Source organism: Aythya fuligula, chromosome 2 (genome assembly GCF_009819795.1).
Source record: "Aythya fuligula isolate bAytFul2 chromosome 2, bAytFul2.pri, whole genome shotgun sequence".
NCBI classification, from domain to species: domain Eukaryota; kingdom Metazoa; phylum Chordata; class Aves; order Anseriformes; family Anatidae; genus Aythya; species Aythya fuligula.
In genome coordinates, this window is record NC_045560.1 from 131,776,404 (window position 1) to 131,796,901 (window position 20,498).

A 20,498-nucleotide genomic window follows, 5' to 3' on the forward strand; every position below is an offset into this window, starting at 1 on the left:
GTCTGCAGGAAGATCTCTTCTCATTACATATCACCAACCCCAAACCCAGCTGCGTTGGGTGTAAATGGCAGGGTTTTGGTAACAAGGGAGGTTGTGGAGGTGGTTTCTGTGTGTGCCATGGTCACCTCCAAAAGACCCACTGCAAGGCACAGCTGAGCCTGGCAGTGAAACTGGTGGCACCTCTGGCAAAATGCACTTAAGAAAGGGCAGAAAACACTGCACAGGCAGAAGAAAAGTGAACAAAAAGTGTAAGAAACAGCAGTGTGAGCACCAGGGTAATTGAAGAAACAGTGGAGGAAGTGCTCTAGTGGCAGAGCAAAGATTTCCCTGCATCCTGTGGAGAGGCCCATGGTGGAGGAGGTAAAAGCATGAGAGAGCAGCAGCGAGATGCTGTTAGTGACTGCAGCCATCCCTTCCCCATTTACTCACAGGGACTGAGGAGGGCTAGGAGGACAGCTGGCTATGAGGAAAAGGGCTTGGGGGAAGGAGGTGGCAGATGAATGTATCTTTTTTTTTGTTTTGTTTGTCCTGGTTTTGGCTAGGATTGACTTAATTTTCCTCCTAGCAGCTGGTAGGGTGCTATGTTTTGGATTAGGATGAGAAGAGTGCTGATAACACAATTGTTGCAGAGCAGTGCTTACACTAAGCCAAGGACTTTTTGGCTTCTCACACTGTCCTGACAGTGAGCAGGCTAGGGGTGCAGCAGGAGCTGGGACGGGACAGACCCAGGACAGGTGACCCAAAATGGCCAAAGGGATATTCCATACCATATGGCATCATATGGAACAATTCATATGGGGGAGCTGGCTGGGGTGGGGGGACCAGCTACTCGGGGAGAGGCTTGGCATCGGTCAGCAGATGGTGAGCAATTGCAATGTGCATCACTTGTTTTGTACACGTTATTATATTTTTATTAATTTTATTTGTTATTATCCTTTCTTTTCTGTCCCCATAAACTGTCTTTATCTCAACCCACAAGCTTTCACTTTTTTCCCAATTCCCCTATCCCAAAAAGGCAGGGGAGAGAGGGAGCGAACAGCTGTGTGGTGCTTAGCTGCCCCCCAGGTTAAACCACAACATTGCTTTTCACTTGTTCACTTGTTGACTTTTTTCTTTTTCATTGTTTAGATGACCTTGAAGGTCTCTCCCAACCTAGACGTTTCTAAGCTTCTAAGGGCACCCGCGTCAACGTCGGCCCCTCAACGGGCAAGCCGCGGCGTCACCTACCGCAGTGCGCATGCTCCGAGCTGCCCTCTCCCCCTCCCACCAGACCCTTTCTCGCTATGCGCCGTGCCCATGGCAACGGGCAGGGCGGCGCTTTGCGGCAGGGCTGTCGTAACGGCGCCGTGAGGAGCGGAGGGAAGTTCGAAGCGCGGCGGCGGGATGGCGGCGGAGCGGGGCGGCCCCGGGCAGCCCGGCCTGGCGGAGGGCGGCGGGCAGAGGTGAGGGGGGCGCCCTGAGGGGGGGCAGCGGGCCCTGAGGGGCGAGGGGAAGCAGTGGCCGTGCCCGGCTTGACGGCGGGTGCCTTTCCCTGCAGCCTCCTGGACGTCGCCCGGGGCTCGGAGCCGCAGACGCTGGACGCCAGCCGCCGCCGCATCGCCAGGATCGAGGGGCTCGGCCGCCTGCGGGGCCTGCAGCACCTGGACCTGTCCGCGAACCGCATCCGCCGCATCGAGGGGCTGAGCGCCCTGGGGAGCCTGCGCACCCTGAATCTGTCCGGCAACCTGATAACGAAAGTGGAGGGTCGGCAGTGTTTGTTTCAGTCCGTTTGGCAGCGTAGGAAGCTTTTCTGAGAGCTGCTTCCTTCTGGGAAGCATGCCTCTGCTGAGGCTCTGCTGAGTTAATACAAACTGCTAGCCTTGTGTAAACTATAAAATATGTGCGTGCTGTCTGTAAACATCATAGAAAGATGCCTTTGAATGGAAGGAAAAACTGACTCTTTTTCCTTTATATTATCATCACAGTTTATTGTTACAATTTGTAGCTATGATTTTTTAAAAGACTGACTTACTCTGCAAGTCTTGACTTGACAAAGCAGAGCATTTTACTCGAAATCTGACGTTCTCTTTTTCCCTCACTTTGTTTAGGACTGGAAAAGCTCTTTAATTTAACTGCGCTGAATTTGTCATATAATCATATACACGATCTCTCTGGTAAGTAGCCTGGGCATGTGCATCACTTCAATTAAAAAAGACCAGGTATATTTGCAGAGGTTTCTAGTAGTTCAGGCGATTGACTAAGTAATGCTGATAGAGGCGGCAGCTTTAAATTTTCTTCTTTCCTGGGTTGTGCATGAACTGGAATTAGTTCTAATGTGTTTGGCAAGGCTGAACTTCATGTCTGTAAACTTGACCATAGCAGTTTATAGGTACTTCTGTTTAGCTGCATGGGAACAGGGGTAAAAAAAAAAAAAAAATGTCTGCCTGCAACATCTGGTGTTGCTGAACAGTGGGTTTACAAATTGTAACTGCTCAGAGCACCTGATGTAGTTGGGTAAAATTCCCATCAAGAATTGTGAAGCATGAAGATTTCTATTTTTAACAATGTGCAATGGCTTACAAAAGGAGACAGGCTATATTTTTCTCACGTGTATGATCTATAATAGTCTGGACTGAGTAAATCTGGAAGCCCAGTAACTGTAGCTACTAATTTGATGAACAAATGTTTTGATTTTATGTTCTTTACTTGAATTAAAAGTATTGTAAGTAAAATGGGTGAAGAAAGCAGAATTTTCTCCTTTCGCAGAGAACAGAATTTTACTTCTTTACTGTGCTAGAGAAATAAAACTTAAAGAGATATTGTCATATGTATAATGTATGAATTTTGCCAAAATTTTGCCAAATCTGTGTCATGGTTTAGTACTGTGTCAGTGTATTGAACTCCCTGTTCTGTTCACAGCAATGTACAGTAAACATTTTAAACTTATTTCCAAAGTGAAAAATCCAGTGCTCCTGGAAGATGCTTCCAAAAGATTCCCATCTTCCCTTCTTATAGGATAAAAATACAACTTTGGGTATGATGGGGAAATTCTAAATCTTTTTTGTTGAAATGGTCAGTCATTGTTTCTAACTAAGATATTAAGCTGTAGAACGAAGGGAGTTTGTAGTAGAAATTGAAGGGTGTTTGTAACAACTTTTGTTAATGAACTAAGTTATGAAAAGGAACTTTGAGCAACATGTTTATTTTATTAAAATTTATTTTATCAAACATTGGTACATTGTTTCCAATTATGATGTACTGTTTATTGAATATTTTTCAACAAGATGCAATTTGGTCTAACCCCTGTAGTCTACAATCATAGCAGGAATCCTTTTTTTTTTTTTTTTTCTTATAGGATTCCAGTGCCTTCACGGAACCAGTTATAAGCTTAGCTGTATTGATCTTCACAGCAACTGCATAAACGATATTAATCATTTACTTCACTGCTTAAAGGGGCTGCACTGTTTGACCAATCTGACACTGGAAAAAAATGGAAAGACCAATCCAGTTTGTCAGACAGCAGGTATGGATCTCACGTCAGGTAGATGATTTGTAGTAGATAATTACTAACTTTATTGGTCAGTAATTTCCTTTAAACTGTTGACCAGGTTCTGAAGCTTGCAAATTCATTCTTAAGCTGGCCACTCTGTCAAAATAAATTTCTGTCAAATGAAGTTCTGTCAAAATGAATTTGTTTCCTATAGAGCAGTCTTTTATTTGCTCAAAGTATATTCTCAAAGTTGTAAATCTTGTACGCGTTAATAAGGTTCAACTACGTGATTAAGGCACATTACATTTGTGTATCATTGTATTTGCACCAGTTGTTCTGGTGCAGTAGGTCTATATGAAAAAGTTGTCTTTGCAACTGCCGGTAGTGGTTGGGAAATCTCAGTGTAGACCAGGGCTGTGCAGGCGCCTTCCCAGTTCTGTTGTTTTATAATGTTTTCTGTTGAAAGCCTTTATGAGTAGGGGATTGGTGAGGCACTTGTAGATAACTCACTACTTTTTCAATGATGACAAGGTACCTAAAATACACTACAAGTCCTTTTTTCACCCCCTTTTTTTTTTTTGAGATTAATTTCAATCCAGTCTTTTCCTTAAGGTTATAGAGAAACTCTTCTTCAGACTTTGCCCCAGCTGATGGTTCTAGATGGAGTAAGTGTTTATGGTGAACCAGTCGACCTGGCAGAAGGAAATTTGAACAATTTGCAATGTTTAGAAGACATTTTGGACTGTTTGGTTTCACCTGGGTCCCCTTCATCCAAACATCAGGTGCCATAGTTTGTGTGTACTGAATTTAAAATTGATAGATTTTATTTTTTTATACTGCATGCAACTCATTAATGTTACAGGGGTTGTCTTTCCTTTTGACAGAATGACGTTGCGTTACCAGTGGTGACACCACATATCGACCAGGCATTAGCATATTTTCGTCAGCGTACAAAAGTACCAGCACAAAGTTCTGTCAGCTCCTCTACAGAGCTTGTTTCATCTTCAGAACCAGAGAAGGCCATACTTGATAAAATACAGAGTGAGATGAGGATTAAAAAAATAGAAGATCAAATTTCAGAAATACTGCAGAAGGTGATTTTTTTTCTATGATTGCACATAAAGTTTTGTTCATAAAATTAGATGTACTTCATTATACTGCAAAAGTTCACCATGACAGACATATGATTTATACTGGTTATGTGTGTGCTGACTTCATACTAACGTGTATCTAGTAATGTTGAAAAACTGAGAGTAAGTTTTTAAAAAAAACAAACACAACACTTTAAAGCTGGAGATTGAACTTTGAATTATGGAAACTTTTGTAGTGACTAAAAACTAGTATATGTGATTGGAAGAACTATCTGATCGTAATATATTACATAGAATACAGAAAACAATTTTCTGTTTTTTTCCCCACTCCAAAGCCATCACTATATGTAATTGAACTTGAGTGAAATATGAAATGTAGCAAAACAGCTGCATTATAGAGTTTGTAGAAGTTTATTTTGCTAAGTAATAGGTCAAGTTGGTCTGATATGTTTGTCAGGTTTATTTTCATGTACTTTGATAACAGTTTATGCTGTGCCTTGCAAACATGTAATTACTTTTTTTGTACTGTGTTTTACATTTTGCACCAAGCTTCTATGCCTGATCATTTTTTAAGAAACTTCAGGCATTTCAAAAAGATACAATTACATATTGCAAGCATGCAGTTCTGTTGGATTTGTTATATCTAAATCATTGAATTGTTTTAGCAAGGATGGAAGGAGTAGTTTAGAAGCAATTATCTACTTAATGAAAATTATTTTGTAAGTGTTAGCTTTACAAAAACAACATCTAGAAAAGTGTTAGAATTTAGTTAATTAGACATTGTAAAACGTACAAATAAAATCTCGATTTGTTCGTAGGTATCTGAAGCCTCAAGAAGGGAAGCCCCTCCAAATGTTCTTAAACCTAAAAGAGACACAGATCCAACTTCTGAGAGCGATCATGAGAGTGGGAAAGAGAGCAATAAAAAGGTTGTGAAAAGAAGCAAGATCCCTACTTACCGTAGAACTACCTTATCTACTAGATGTCATTCAAATCATCCTAAAAGCAAGGTAACTAACAGGTATGTCCACGTTTGCCCTATAAAGGAAAAAATAACTAAGCTGAACATTGTCAGGGAGAATGTAGTTTGTCCTGAAATATTTTATGAAAGTGTTAGGTTGAATAAACTAGTTTCCTGTTAATAATGCCCCTAAAAATCATTAGCTACTAAGGCTTTACAACAAATTTATTGATTAAGAAAACAATTGTGTCAAATTTCTGAAGTTTATTCTTGGGAGTTGCGGAAATAAAATTAAATACTTGTTAGCTGGCCCAGCTGATAAATGTCCAAGCCCCTTTTTTTCTTAGTCTGACTGTTTATATAAAATCTTGCATCCTTATTTTTCAGTATTAGTCTTTTATGTGCCTTGTATTTTGAAATGGTAACACATCTTTGTACTTGTATAGAAATGATGCCTACGTGTTATTTAATTTTTTGAAATTCGTTCTTCATTCAGTCGGTCATTTCCCTGTATGAGCATTTCATGTGAGTCTTTAGGTAAAAAGGAAATTGAACCGAGAATTCAGAAAAACTTTTTCATCTATATTTTATCTTTTTAAATTATAGCAACAGAATTTCATTATGAAAATGCATCGCTGCTTGAGTCAAATTTTTAAAAAATCATGATGTCAGAACAGTCATAAAAAATACAACTGTCCAATTTTTGTGCTGACACTGAGGATATTATAGTAATTTGTTTGATTATATAGTGTATATCAGAAGTGAGCAACAGAAGATGATATAAGTTGGACTACATTAGTCAGCTGCTCTGCTTCTTCAAAAACTCTTTCCTATCTATCTGATCATAAGATATATTTCCAATAGCACCTACCAGTACTGCATATTTTTACAACTGAAGATTTGAGTTTAGCTGCTTGCTTCATGACATGCTTATAAATTATTTTCTAGGTGGCTTTGAACTGTATTGTTTAGCTTCTATACTTTTACAGTTACATATCTGAATCCCTTGCACTTTTTATGATGGTGTTTGAAGAGATGTTTAAACTCTGCATGTTAAGTATATCTTGATCCCATGCCATTATAGGGAAGAGAGGAGTTCTTCAAAGTATCCTCATTCCCATCAGAGAGACTCTAACCTCAATTCATCATCGGATGCTCCAGATTTGGAAGTAGTGGGAAGAAGAGCTGAAATACTAACTGGAAGACAGAGCAATTTAGAAAAAGTGGATGAAATGAATTCAAATGCCACAGAGGAATCCACATACAGAGTATGTTTTGCATCATTTGAAGTATGAGCGTGTCTTTTCTGGAAGTCAAATGTATGTCTCCTGGTGGAACTCTAAAATTGTAGGTGACAAAAATAATTATATGTAGATAGCTATTAAAAATGGTAAAAATAGTGAAGCTCTTTATAGTGTCAACTGTAAGATAATTTGTTTGATTTTACTTGGGGAGGAAGGGGGGCATATCGCTTGAACTTTTCTCTTGATTCAAGGAAGACCAAGTAACCTTGTTGTACAATTATGAATATTGTTCAACATTTTTGGCTACGTATGAGTATTTCCAAATAAGTTGATGCTTACCACTTCTTGCTAAGGCGCTGATTCAGGAACTGGATCAGGAGAAAGAGAGGAGGTGGAAAGCAGAACAAGCAGAGAAGAAGTTAACAGAGCATGTCAAAGAACTACAGAAACATGCAAAAGAAGAAAAGAATATTCAGAGTATGGCTGTATATACTACAGAGAGGTAGGGAAATTAAGTGCTGTAGTATATGCATTTTCTTCTGTAATTGAGTTTATAGGCTCAAGAAATGAGAAAAGGTTTAAAAAACTATACTTGAAAAATGATGCGTCATGAAGTTCTGTTCAAACATCTGTGTTGCCTAATGAAATTCCTTTCTGCAGCTCTGCTATAAATCCAGTATGTGGCAAGACCTGATAGGCTGTCAATGCTTGCTCAAGAAGAAAGAGGGAAACAAGAAATTTCTGTCAGTGCTTAGTGTCCACGTCTTCCTCTTTGTGTCTCAGAATTGTAACAGTATGCCACTGAATTCCAGTTCTAGCCCTCTACTTTCTAACTAATCTGTGTTGTAATTGTACTTTCAGCTGAAGGTTTAGTTAACTGTATTTTGTGTTATGCCATACTTGAAGCTTGCAATTCCCAAGTTCTTTTTCCACCTATACACACTGGCTTTTTTTCCCATGTATGCACAAAAGTTTTTGGTAGGCCAGAGTTGGCGAGTAGACAGTGTGTTGTGCAGGTCAGGTCTAGTGTGACTTCATATAGACCACTATCATAATCCTTCAATTTCTGAACAACTTCTTCCTATTTTTCAGAATTTCTCTCTTCTAACGTAGTTGTCAACAAACAATACTTTGTTCAGAGATGTCTCTTATGTTTGTCTTTCTCAATTGCACCTTGTGGATCAGGTGCGTTTGCTTACAAGTGCGTCCTGAGCTACTATCGATGGTTGACTGTGATTATTACGAAGGTGGTGAGGCCCTGGCACAGGTTGTGGATGCCCCATATCTGGAGGTGTCGAAGGCCAGGCTGGATGGGGCTTTGAGCAACCTGGTCTGGTGGGGGGTGCACCTGCCCATGGCAGGGGGGCTAGAATTAGATGATCTCCGAGGTCCCTTCCAACCCAAACCATTCTAAGATTCATTCTATTTCCCATTTTTCTCCTTGTTTCTCCAGGTTCCCTTCCCACCTTTCTTTGTTGCCATTTTGGATATGACTATTATTTTATTCCTTCTGAGATTTAAATGTCCTTAGCTATTCTAATATTTTCTATAGAAGAGCTAAGTTTTTGAAAGAAAAGTATCAAATCAGAAATTGATACTGTAGGTACAACTTAAATATTAAGCAAAATGATATTTGGAATGTAATTTCCTTAATGACCTATTAATGAGGTGGTCTTCAGCTCATTTTCAGTTAAAATGAAGCTCAGTGCAGTAATGCAAAGAAGTGCAAGATGCAGTGCTACGCCAATTAATAAATGTTGCCATAATTGACTAAATTAAAAAATGTTTGCCATGCAACTTGATTGCGTTTATTCTCAGGTTGAAGGAATTGATACTGAAAGAGAGAGATGCTAAAACAAGACTACAAGCAGACATCCAGCAGCTGAAAGGTGAAACTGAAAGACTTACTAATGAGTTAAATAAAGCAAAAAATAAAGAAGCAGAACATCAGAAGGCTATGCAAGCTTTAGAAGAAACACTCTCCAAGATGGAGACACAGAGACTGCAGCAACGAGCAATAGAGGTAAATATTTTTCATGAGTAAATAATACTCAAACTGGATAGCTACTATACTGGTAGGTATTAATAAACGCGACTTTAGACTGCAGTCTTAGTTTTCCACAGTTAAGCTGTTTTTTCTACATTGTGGTAGTTAATAACAAGCATCCATTTTAATTGTCAACTAATGTCTTTAGTAATAGAAATGTCATGTGGCATGTTCTTAAGATAAAAGAGAACAAGTCTTATGTACTTAAGACTAAGAATTGATACCTTTCTGAAGATACAAAGAAAGGAGAAAAATTTTTTAAAATGTGGCTGAAATCAATAAAGATTTTATAGTACTAATGAGAGAGAAACCTGATGGTTCTGTTTGTTTTGTTGGTTAAAAATTAAATGCTTTTAATCATAACCAAAGAAAATTGATTTTAAAACTCTGTTGTGTTTTTTTGTTTGTTTGTTTGCTTGGAGTATTTATTTGCTTGTAGTTCTGTTTTTTATTCTTATATGCCACTGTTTCTGACTGAGTAATTCATTGGTGAATTTTCAGTGGCTAAATGCAGCTCCCCCACTATTTGTTTTTGTTAGAATATATTTGTATATCAGCTCATTTGTGTTTCCGAATGCGTCCACTTACAGAAACTGAATCTTAATAAATCCATCCTCAAAAGTCTCTGAACTGCCAGTGTATGGTGCTCAGTTCTGTCAATCAGATACCCAAAAAGTAAGCAGAGAACTGGGGAGTGTGCATACAGCCAAATCCTCATTTTGAACAAACAGATTTAATATAACTTCTCTTTATTTCATCAACTCTAGGAATAATGAATTCTAGAATACTTTATAGAGCTTTCTTATAGTATAGGCTAGTATCTTCCAAGCAAGACGCTTACTGCCATCAGTGGTAAATTATCATTTCTCTATGCAGTCACTGTATAAGGTTTTCAGTCAGCATGACTAGATTATTTCTTTAAAGGGTTCAAGATTCCATGCGTCTGAATTTTTACCCTGTTTTCTGTCACTGTTTAAATTTGCAAGTGTTCTCATTTGATTATTTTTTTTATTATTTTTCAATTTAGGAGGCAATTACCTCCTTTCATCCACAAAACAAGAGGGATACAGTGGGCTGCGTCTAAATGCTCTTTAAATGCTCTTTCTCATTTAGAACATGGAGATTTGTTTTCTTACACATGCCTCACAATAGTACAGTGGTATTCATACAGCTGAAGTTAGCATATAAACTGTAAAACTGAAAGTTATGCAGAAGCACATATTGCTTCCAGTGGCTGCTGTCTCCTTTAATAATGTTTTTTCTAACTCAATAGGATATGCTGTATAGCTTTTCTTTATTTTTTTTTAGATTTTGATAGTTAAATATGAAGTTGAAAGGAGAATTTTGAAGGAATTCAGAAAGAAAATCATTTTGTTTTGCATCTTGTTTTGTGGAGGTTGAATTTTCTGTTTGTTTCTGGTGGGAGTTGGAAATTAAACTAGGTTGTCTTGATTGTGTTTAGTTCTGCCATTAGATAACTAATGCATAAAGTAATCTTGTAGTCTATTAACCTTTCACAGCTTCATTACTCTTGAAAGCAAACAGATTAGAATTGTGCTAGTACAGAATTTGGAGAGAGGTGCTGAGTCCATTGCTTTGCTTAGGAGGACAGATTGACAGGGTAGTTAAGTTATTAATGCCACTTGAGCACACAACTAATGAGATGAATTCATGAAACACTTCTAAGGAGTGAGAATACCAGCGTTAACATCACTTCCACTGTTTCTGTAGCAGTGTAACTTCTGAAGCATCTTGATTCTGAATTACTATTTCATGAGTAATGAAAACTTTTTTTATAACTATTTTATTTTTTTCTGCTTGCCAAGACAGCAAAGATTTTTTTTCTTTTTTTTCTTTTTTTTATGTAAAAGGCTTCAGATTCTAGAACAGAATTCTTCATGAATGCTTCATGGAAAAAGTGGAGTATTCCATCTGCTGTTTATACTGCATCTCCATTTTGTGTAAAATCACTAGAAAGCAGCTCTGTTCAGCAACTTTAAACTGTAAGATTTAAGATGTTTGGATTTGGAGTGTTTAAAGAAAAATAGTGATACCAAATACAACTATAAATGTTTTGCTTGAAACCAATACAGGTATTACTATGAGAGCTTTTTTGTTTTGTAGTAAGATAAGCTAACACTTAGATCTTAAACATTTAGTCTTCAATTTCTGCACATGTAACAGTTTATTAAGTAAAAAATATCTTTTGCCTGGGGAGGTAACATAATAAAATTCCATAAAATCTTGTGAAAATACTGTCAGTTTTGGAGCATGATGTAAACATAACGGCCTGGGTAGACATGCATGATGCTTTTATTAAAGCACCTGCTCATTTTTATTCTAGTACAAGATCTAAAGAATAGATAATAGTTTTAAGAATCTTGTTCCTCTTGTTTTTATGAATTCTATACAGATGAAACACGTGCAAGAAGCAGAACTTAAAGCATCAGCAAATGAAAGAGAAGTACAGTTACTCCGAATATCTCTTAGACAGCAGAGGGAGAAGGTAAAACAACTACATGAACTTCTTATATTAAAAGAACAAGAACAAAGGTATGGGATCTTCTATTTTATTTTCCCAACAAGTTAATAGAGATGTTAGCGTTGCAAATGTTTTGTTTGAATGTGTTCTCCCAACCATGTGGGTGGCTTTTTGTTTTTAATGGGAGATATGTGCTTTGTTTAAAACAGGAAAAAAAAGTAGATGTCTTCCCACACATTCCCATGCCTATTTAAGGATGTCTTCAAAGCTTTTTAGACTCCTGACTTGCAAGATCATGTAGGCAAATGTTCTTACAGTCCTTCTGTTCTTATATTCTTGACTTATTATATGGCTGAACCCTCTTGTGTTTTAAATACATGATCTTTAATCTAGGAAACAATCAGGTAAAAATTAAAATCACATTTGAATTGTTGTCTGAAGGTCTACATATACTTAAGTAATACAAAGCATTGCCCAAATTGTCAGCTTCTATAGCATCTTGTGTTAGTGTGAGTGGGTGGGTGGGTGGCTTGATTGGCTGTTTTTCCCCTTTCCCTTCAAAGTTTGCTTTTTTGAAGAGTACTTGAGCAGAAGTTCTATATTGTTGAGCTAGTACAATCAAATATGTGTACAAACTAAAGCAAGTCGTGGTGTTTTCTATACTAGTATTTGAGGAAGGTTATTGATTTATTTTTTTTTTAAGAAAGCTGGTAACACATGCTAGACTTCAAGATTACGTGTATTCGAATGTCAAGGTAATGGAAGATGGAAAGATCTCATAGCTACGTTTTGAGACCTTTTGATCGTTCCCTTATAAATCTCCAGAAGATTTAATGTGAAGGACAGCAGGCTTGTTTTTGCATTAAAGCAGTTGAAGAGAGTAGTCTTAAAGTGCAGGGTAATTCTTCATCATTCTCTTATGGGGATGTTCCCGTTCAGGAAGGAGCTCTTTTTTTATATACTGAAGCTCTTTATGTTGTTGTTTAGATTGCTGTTACTTCTCAAATTTGGGGTCTGAGTGGGGAGTAACAGTTGTTTGGTAAGGAAGGAGAAGAGAATAAATGCAGGAGAGGGTATCTGGTTTTCCTGTGGTTTCAATAGTTTTCCTGATTTACCATGTTTTCCAGATCTTTGTGATTCCTTGTTAACTGCAAAGCAAACACTAGCTAACAGCAAAAGAATAACTGGATAATTCCTACAGAAGTTTGAATTAAAAAGTGAAACCTTTCTCTGGGTGGTGGTGGTAGTAGTAGTAGTAGTTAATGCGCTTTTTCCCATCCCAAGGCCACTGTCACAGACAACTGTGATCTGTCAGTGAAACTAAGGAACATATTCCCTTTATTATATAATTTATCATTTTGCTAGTAAAATTTTTGTTACTAAAAATCGTAAGGAAACCAACTGAAGTAGCTTTGTGAGATACTGTAGTTCTTTTCTCTGTAGTTCTTGCATGTGCTTGGTAACTCCAGGAAAGAACTTGAAACCCGAGTTGCTTTACATGGACCTGAATTTCAAGATGCTTTGTCAAAAGAAGTGGCTAAAGAGGAGCAGAGGCATGAACAGCGTGTTAAAGAATTTCAGGAGAAAATTAATATGTTAAACCAGAAGTATACAGAGTTAGAAGATGAATTTCGTTTAGCTTTAACTATTGAAGCAAAAAGGTTTAAAGAGGTAAGCTCACAAGAACATTTGATCTCAAACTAGACAGAGCTGTCGTTTAAGTGCTCTTAAACATGTCGTATTCTTTTGATTCTTAAGGTGTTTGTTCCAAGGATTCTTCATATAAAATACTAGGATTCCTCGTAAATATACTAGTAAACCTTGAATTATCCATAATGAAAACCTAGATAATAAATGCTGTCAGTATACACACAGCAAAAAATGCGTTTTTTGTTCATAAATAAAAGTTAAGGAAAAGAAATTAAAAAAACTTCTATCTGGTAGTCTTTAAAAAAAAAAAAATCCTTTTCTATTAGAATATATTATTGTAAAAAGTCCTGTTGTCTCTTGATAAGAAGGTTATAGCTACGTGTACATTAGTATATTTAATAATTAAGCTCTCTAGTGTTTCAAAATTGAAAACTGAATTCAAAATTGATTTTTGAAATTCAAAATCAAAATTTGTGTACTGAATTCCTTAGATAACTTCTATGGCTAGTGTTGATGTTATTTTAAATGGTAAGAGAAATAAATACAACTTTAAATGTTTTGTCTTAAATTGGGTTTTCTTCATTTTAAATCAGTGTTATTTTCACCCTTCAAATCTCTCTCTTAAAACTGAATTCTGAATTTTTTCCTTGTAAGTTCTTCTTTCCAGATCTTAAATGTTGTTTTACCTCATACAATTTAGAGTGTGTTTCTGTCTTTTGAGCTCTGCTTTTTTCTGGTCTGCCTCCTATGCTTCCATGAAGATTAATTTCACATTATTGTTTCTAAACTTACTTTCTTCCTTTATTTGAAAATAAGATGACATTTATAGGCATGTATGCATGCTTATTCTCAAATGTTAGTATTAAGAGTTCTTACCAAATTTTAGGTTAAAGAGAATTTTGAAAATGCTGCTGCTGATCTAGTTGAACATCAACAAACCCTCTTTCATCTTCAACAAAAGGAAAAAGAGATGACAAGTCTGATCCAAGACTTGACAAGTATAGTGAAAGAACAGAAAGCAAAGATTGCAGAATTAATGAAATCAAATCAGGAAGCCACAGCAAACATAAAGGTACAAACACTATGGTACCCTTATAGCAAAATCCAGAGTCATTCATGTATTTAGAGAAAGTGCAGTTCTTCCCCCCCCGATGAGCACTAATGGTGTATATGTAATATAGTAGTGACTCTAAACAGAGATTTAAAAACCTTAATTTACAAAAGGTCAGGGGTATTAATGCAAGATAATGAAATATGGTTCTGCAGCTAAAATACTAGGTGGACACTGTATGTGAAGTAAAATTGAAACTGCTTAAATATTCCATTGTAGCAGCATATTCATTATCTGCATAATACCTCTGAGAGGTAAACAAAATTATCAATATTAGTTCTTACCTGCTAATTGCCTTATTTTAATATTACATACCATGGACATGGTTGCTTTAACTTATACTACTAATCTGTCCTAGTACAGCATAGTACTGTTATCCACAAATAGTTCTTAAGCGTCTTAGGAACATAACTAACTGTTCAACAACTTTGAAGTGTAATCCAGTGGATGTATGTATCCAGCCTGTCCTACATAACTGCCCCTGCACAGCTGTTTTTAATCTCCTTGCTACACATTACTATTGTGGTGTCCAAACAAAACATGATTCTGCCAATGAGTGATGTTTGTTGCTGAAAAACAAAATACAGTTATAGTAATATTAAACACAAGGAATATATAAACCAAAAACTTGTGGAATTGAAGATAAATCTTTATTGTGGGAAGTTCAAAAACATCACAGCTTCATTTGTCTTTTGGATTGGTTTTTAATGTCTTAAGAGAACCAATGACAGCAAAAGTTTCTGACTTGCACATTTACAATATGTAAATGGATTTTTATAATGGCATTAATAATTTAAGATGGCTATTTAAGAAAACAGCTTTATAAACAATTTTCTGGGAATTAAGTATTTCTATTTGAAGCAAATGTTTGTGTCTCATTAATGGGAAGAGGGTTTTTTTTAAATCAGGTAGAAGCTTATAGGCAAGCAGAATATTCCTCAGTTCATTTAATTTGCAGTAATACTTTCCTGGGTGGCTAGCATTGATTGAAATTTTGAATACTTATTTTAAAGGATCTTATTTTCTTTTCCCATTCCCTGAATGAATATTCATACAGTGCCGAACTGAAGAACTTGAAACTGTGATTGAGCAGGACAAAGCAAAGGCTGTTCAGGTGGAACTTCTGAAGAAGGAAAATGGAAAACTTATTTCTCAGCTGACTGCCCAGGAATCTGTTATTGATGGATTAAAAATGGAAAGGAAAATATGGGGGCAGGAGTTGGCACAACAGGGTAAAACTTTTTTTTATTATTATTATTCTTTCTATTGCAATAAAAATGCTGGTGTTCAGTATCATACTTTTCAAGTAAACATCCTAATATATCTGTAATCATAAGAGGGTGTTTGGATGTCTTGTTTATCTTAACCAGTTGTAAAGATGACATGGAAAAATAGATCTGTTGTATACAGGCTGTTTATGAGAACTTTAACTGCAGTTGTGTTAGTTGTGAATACACTTAGTTATATTCTACATCCCCAAAATGTCAAAATAGAAATGCCATAATGTTATACAAAACACTTTTAGATAGAAAGCTATGAAAGGATGTGTTTGTAGTGTTATTTAACACTGCATGTCTATCAGAAGTCCAATGTGAAAATTTCAGTAGACTACTTGTAAAAATAAACAATGGTGCATTAAATACAGGGTGAAAAAAGGCTTTGCCTTTTTTTTTTCCCCCTGATTCATGTGACTCTTAGCACCATCTTGTGGGTTCTTTGAGATTGGCTGTGTGTGTAAGAATTACTGTTCATTTTTTGTTAGGCACGTTTTCAAAGGATAAAATACCAACCTTTAGTTCTGCATTCCTTTAAAGTATTTTCTGCTTGCAGATTGAAGTGATTGTGTTCGTTTAGTATTGTAATGTCAATGGAAAGGAAATAAAATTAAAAAAAAAAAAAAAACACAAACAAAAAAACAGATCTTGAAGTTACCTGTTAACAGAGTGTTGTAGTACAAATATCCTGTTTTATCCAGGAGCTCATCTTTCTCAAGATCGGGGAAAGCTGGAGGCAAAAATTGAGGTTTTAACAAACGAGATTGAGACATTAAAAAAGCAAAAGGAACAGGACAGTGATACTATAAGAATTAAAAACAAGATAGTGGATGACCAGACGGAAACAATTAGGCGATTAAAAGAAGTAAGTTGGATATGTGATAATTAATGTGCTTATTTAAAATTAAGACTTGTGGTAAAAGTTATGGTAAAGACTGATGAAAGCTGGCTCTGCACTCCTAGTTTTACTCAGAAAGTATGATTAGGCTGTCAGTGACAATTGATTCACTGGGAGCAGAAGAGGGCCTTGTACTAACTTAACGTGTGGAAATGTTCTTTGAGTTTGTACAGATTGTCTTCTCTTTGCCTCGCTTCATTGTTCTTGATAATGATTGTGAGAGAGGAAAACACTAGGATAAGACTTCTTCCTGTGTTACTAGAAAAAAAAAAAAACGAAATTTGTGTCAAGTTTATTTTGCAACGTAAATATCTCTTCTGCTTGTGTAAGTCAGTGTTTTAACAGAGCAGCTCCTATGTTTTGCTCAGTTTATTCCATTCATCTCATTCAGAGACTTAAAACTTTAGCTTATTAATCACATCATTCTGCTTTGTTCTGTTTAGCATAGACTAAACACCCTTTTTTTAAGGGTAACAGTTGAAATGGAGGGCATTTTTGTGTTCTGAAATTGGAGGGCATTTTTGTGTTCTGAAATGTTTCTTAAAGAGCTTACAAGAAAAAGATCAACAAATGAGAAAGCAGCATGAAGAAAATAAGAAAGCTCAGAAGGTTTTACAAGTGCAATTGGATGAAAAAGCTGTTGAATTTGAAGAGCTAATGGAAAAATTAGAAAGGCAAAGTGAAAGAAAAGAGCAATTAAAGCAACAGCTAGAAGAAAAAGAAGTAGAACTTGATGACATTAAGAAAGCACACAGGTGATGCACATAATTGACTATAATTCTTTGGGATCATAATTGTATACAGAATTTCCATGAAGGTTTTTTTGTTCATAGAGTACTAACTTGCTATTAAAACCCACAGAAATTGGGGAGGGGGAGGAAAAATGGAAACATGAAAAACTTTTCTCTGTCCTCATAAAAAGTGGCATCTGCATTCATTGTAAACATATGTGTTTTCAGTGCACTGAAAAAGAAGTGGCAAGGTAAAGGGGAGCTGTTGAGTCAGTTGGAGGTGCAAGTTAAACACATGAAAGAGAGCTTTGATACCAAAGAGAAGAAGCTGATCGAAGAGAGAAATAAAAGTCTTCAAACTCAGAGGTGAAAACCTTAACACTAATAGTATATTTTGTGACTGCTCAGTTACTATAGAGTTGAAGTCCTAATAAGTATACAAAATGTTTATTATACAGTGACAGAATGCACAATGCTTTTTTAAGTACTTGATGAGCTCATTTCCAGTGAACAGTATGTGTAGAAATAATTCTTGCTATACAGGCAACTTTAATACATGGAACCTGACATTCAGTTACGGTATTTGTTCTATATACTTTTTAGCTATATTCCCATTTGATTTGAAAACTATTAGAGCCTACACTTATGCCTCCTTAGTATGCTTATGTGATAGTGACAGGTATACAGTCATCGTGTGCTGTCCGGAGTCATGCAGTAAAGATCATCATGCACTTGAGGCACAGGCTCACAGTCTGTAACAGTCTGGAAACCAATATCCATACCCCAGAAAATGACCTAGGATGTAGGTGATGCTCAGTTGCTTGACTTCCGGCGTTATGGAGAAATATGGTAGAACACTGCCTGTGATAAGCTTAGATTGGTAGTAGGATTTGTACTTTAGCCCCCTTTCTCTTGTTTTTCCTTCTTCTTCTCAACTATTCTTAAGAGAAGACTAGCTAATTAGTAAGACTGCAGATTTATCTAGCAGAAATAGTCATCCTAGGCCATTCCTTTAGTAAAATGTGGTTAAGTTTTTTTGCTTTTTAAATTAAATGCTTTTATTAAGCACTCTTTAATTAAGAAAGGTCATCTGATTAATAAATCAAAGAAATAAATCAAAGAAAATACCTTGATAGTCAAGTCTGATTTAAAAAACAAACAAAAAAAAAAAACAGCAACTACACCTGAAGAAATGGTTGCAAATGGTTACACAATTGCAATGGTTGCAAATGGTTACACCTTTGGAATGGTTGCAAAATCAGTCACGAAACTGAAATTTTATCCAAAATAATTATTTTGTTTCAAAAATTTGGTGTAAATTAATTCTGTAGTGGAATAAGTTGCTTTGCTTTGTTACTGCAGATTTTAGAATTATCGCCTAAAAGCACAAATTGCTTGGAATCAAGGAAATGTGAAGGAGTGTCAGTGAAGTAGACACTATTTTGTTTGTGTGAAACTCAAGCCTGCAGGCAGTCTACAGGATCTCATAGTCTAGTCATTTTTTTCTCAGGAAGCAAAAGTATGATAAGCCAGTGTTTGAAAACATATGGAGCTCTTAGCCATGTTGGCAGTAGCAAGTCTGAATTTTTGCATTGTTGCTAGTGATTAAATGTTTCAGCTATTGGTGATTAACTGCTTCTGTTAAGCAGAATGCCAGAAGCCCTAAATATGGTGCATGAAACTAGAGCATGCACTGGAGAAAACAAGATATCTTCTGAAGTCAGATACTGAAATAACTGTCTTTGTTCCTGTGTTGGTAAATCCTTAATGAAACGTAGAATTAGACAAAGCAAAATACTTAATATTTTTGGTTGTTTTTAAGAGTGTACCTTTCTTTATTTTTTAGGATTGCTATGGAGAAGCTTCACGAAATGGATGATGCTTTTAGAAAACAACTTGAGTCAGTGTTGGCAGCTCATGAGGCAGAACTAGTGCAGCTGGCAAATGAAAAGCAAAAACAAATTGAAGCAGCAAATGAAAAAGTAATTTTGATACTAGATAAATGTTTATTCTACTTGTATTTTATCGTTCTTTGCACACTAAGAGAATACCTAGAACTGTACTGTCATGGGGTTCTGTGTTCAAGCAAAGTTGTACACTGCATCACTGTTACTAATCGATACCCTACCATTATTTTTGCCTGTATAGATAAGGAATGTTTATTATACCAGATACTCCATTTAACTCACCCATGCCTGTGTGAACAATTGTTTCTGTTGCTATATATTGCATTCTTTCTAGATGTGACAGACTCGTACTTTTTCTATACAAGTAGATATTTTAGTTTTGATACATTACTAGCAATCTCCTAGTAAATTAATACGTTTTTAAACAAAATTCTGCTATTGCAAATTCTGCTTACTGGCAAAATTGCTATACTTATTTAACTGTCTTATACCATATGCCATCGACTTTTTCTGATTCAGAGATTTTTGTCCTGTCATGTCTTTATTGGTGGTGGTTTATCTAGCTCCTTAAGAAAATACTTGTATATTTAACTGTAGTAGTAGTCATAAATATTTTCTTTCCGTAATATAAAGTTTAAAACAAGTTCTCTAAGTTCCATAAGCATGGAACTCCTCCATTTCTTATCAGCGTTAAAAATTGGCAAGATTACATGTTCATTGGTGTATTAAGGAAAAGCAAGAATTATATTTGATCTGTATGTGCTTTCAGGTTTACTGTGTCGAAGAAGAAATGCGTCAGCTTCTACAGGAAATGGCAAACAATAAAAAAGCCATGGAAAATAAAATCAGACGAATTACATCTGCTCTGAGCGACATTCAACAGGATCTTTGAAGCTTTATGCCTTATATTTGAGAGTTGTCCTTCATTAATATATACACTAAAAAGTGTATTAATTTAAACAAATGCACTACAGTGCACTTTTTTCCTTGTTTGCTTTGAAGTGCTTCCAGAGAATAAGTCTTTGTGAAGAATTTTGAAGGTTTGGGAATCAGACGAATATTTATATAGTGTTTTCATAATAAATATTTTTTCTAACCTTTGGTTATTTTTTACTCTTCTGTGAAATTAGATCAGAGTTGATCTATTACTGACATCATCATATGAATGAGGCATTAATGTTCTTAATAAAAGAATGTAAGAATAAGATTTTCTAGATACAAGAATACAAAAATATGTTAAGACAAGCTTTAAGGTTTCCTTCATCTGGATAGAGATTCTTGTAATAAGAGATCCAATAATTTACCTGAAAATGTTTAATCTGCCTTCGTTGCAGCAAGTGGCTTCTAACCAGGCTTTAGAAGTCATAAGCCTTATGCTAATATGACTGTTCTAACATTTACATGATGGAGACTTAAACATCCTCATCTATTTCACTTAAGGGCTCAGAAGCCCCTAAATGTTAATTTTACTGCACTATCCCTGGAAGTACTTGGTGCTATGGTTAGTAATTATAATGTCATATTTGTTGATACACCAGGTGGAGCTATTTCTTCCCACCTTGCAACTCACAGTAGTTAAAGCAGAGTCAGGTAGCACAAGTGACAACAGAAGCTACTAACCTGATTTCAGTAT

General features: G+C 36.1%; 1 protein-coding gene across 1 annotated transcript; it reads left to right on the forward strand.

Moving 5' to 3' along the window:
* Positions 1–1,358: 1,358 nt before the first annotated feature.
* LRRCC1 (leucine rich repeat and coiled-coil centrosomal protein 1) lies at positions 1,359–19,962 on the forward strand. The gene is made up of 19 exons (XM_032183067.1): positions 1,359–1,442; positions 1,538–1,743; positions 2,088–2,153; positions 3,335–3,502; positions 4,082–4,251; positions 4,354–4,563; positions 5,379–5,581; positions 6,606–6,789; positions 7,119–7,267; positions 8,584–8,788; positions 11,226–11,365; positions 12,764–12,965; positions 13,831–14,016; positions 15,113–15,287; positions 16,031–16,194; positions 16,774–16,982; positions 17,187–17,324; positions 18,805–18,940; positions 19,635–19,962. Exons 1-19 carry the CDS (start codon positions 1,384–1,386, stop codon positions 19,755–19,757), a joined length of 3,093 nt encoding a protein of 1,030 aa, XP_032038958.1. The 5' UTR covers positions 1,359–1,383; the 3' UTR covers positions 19,758–19,962.
* The last annotated feature ends 536 nt before the right edge of the window (positions 19,963–20,498 follow it).

What these genes read in the sequence shown, in the direction of transcription:
- LRRCC1 (XM_032183067.1), top strand. Translation starts at nt 1,384, where the DNA reads ATGGCGGCGGAGCGGGGCGGCCCCGGGCAGCCCGGCCTGGCGGAGGGC. An exon ending in GCTGTATATACTACAGAGAG is followed by an intron (nt 7,268 to 8,583) that starts GTAGGGAAATTA and finishes GTTTATTCTCAG; the next exon opens with GTTGAAGGAATTGATACTGA. An exon ending in TTGAAGCAGCAAATGAAAAA is followed by an intron (nt 18,941 to 19,634) that starts GTAATTTTGATA and finishes ATGTGCTTTCAG; the next exon opens with GTTTACTGTGTCGAAGAAGA.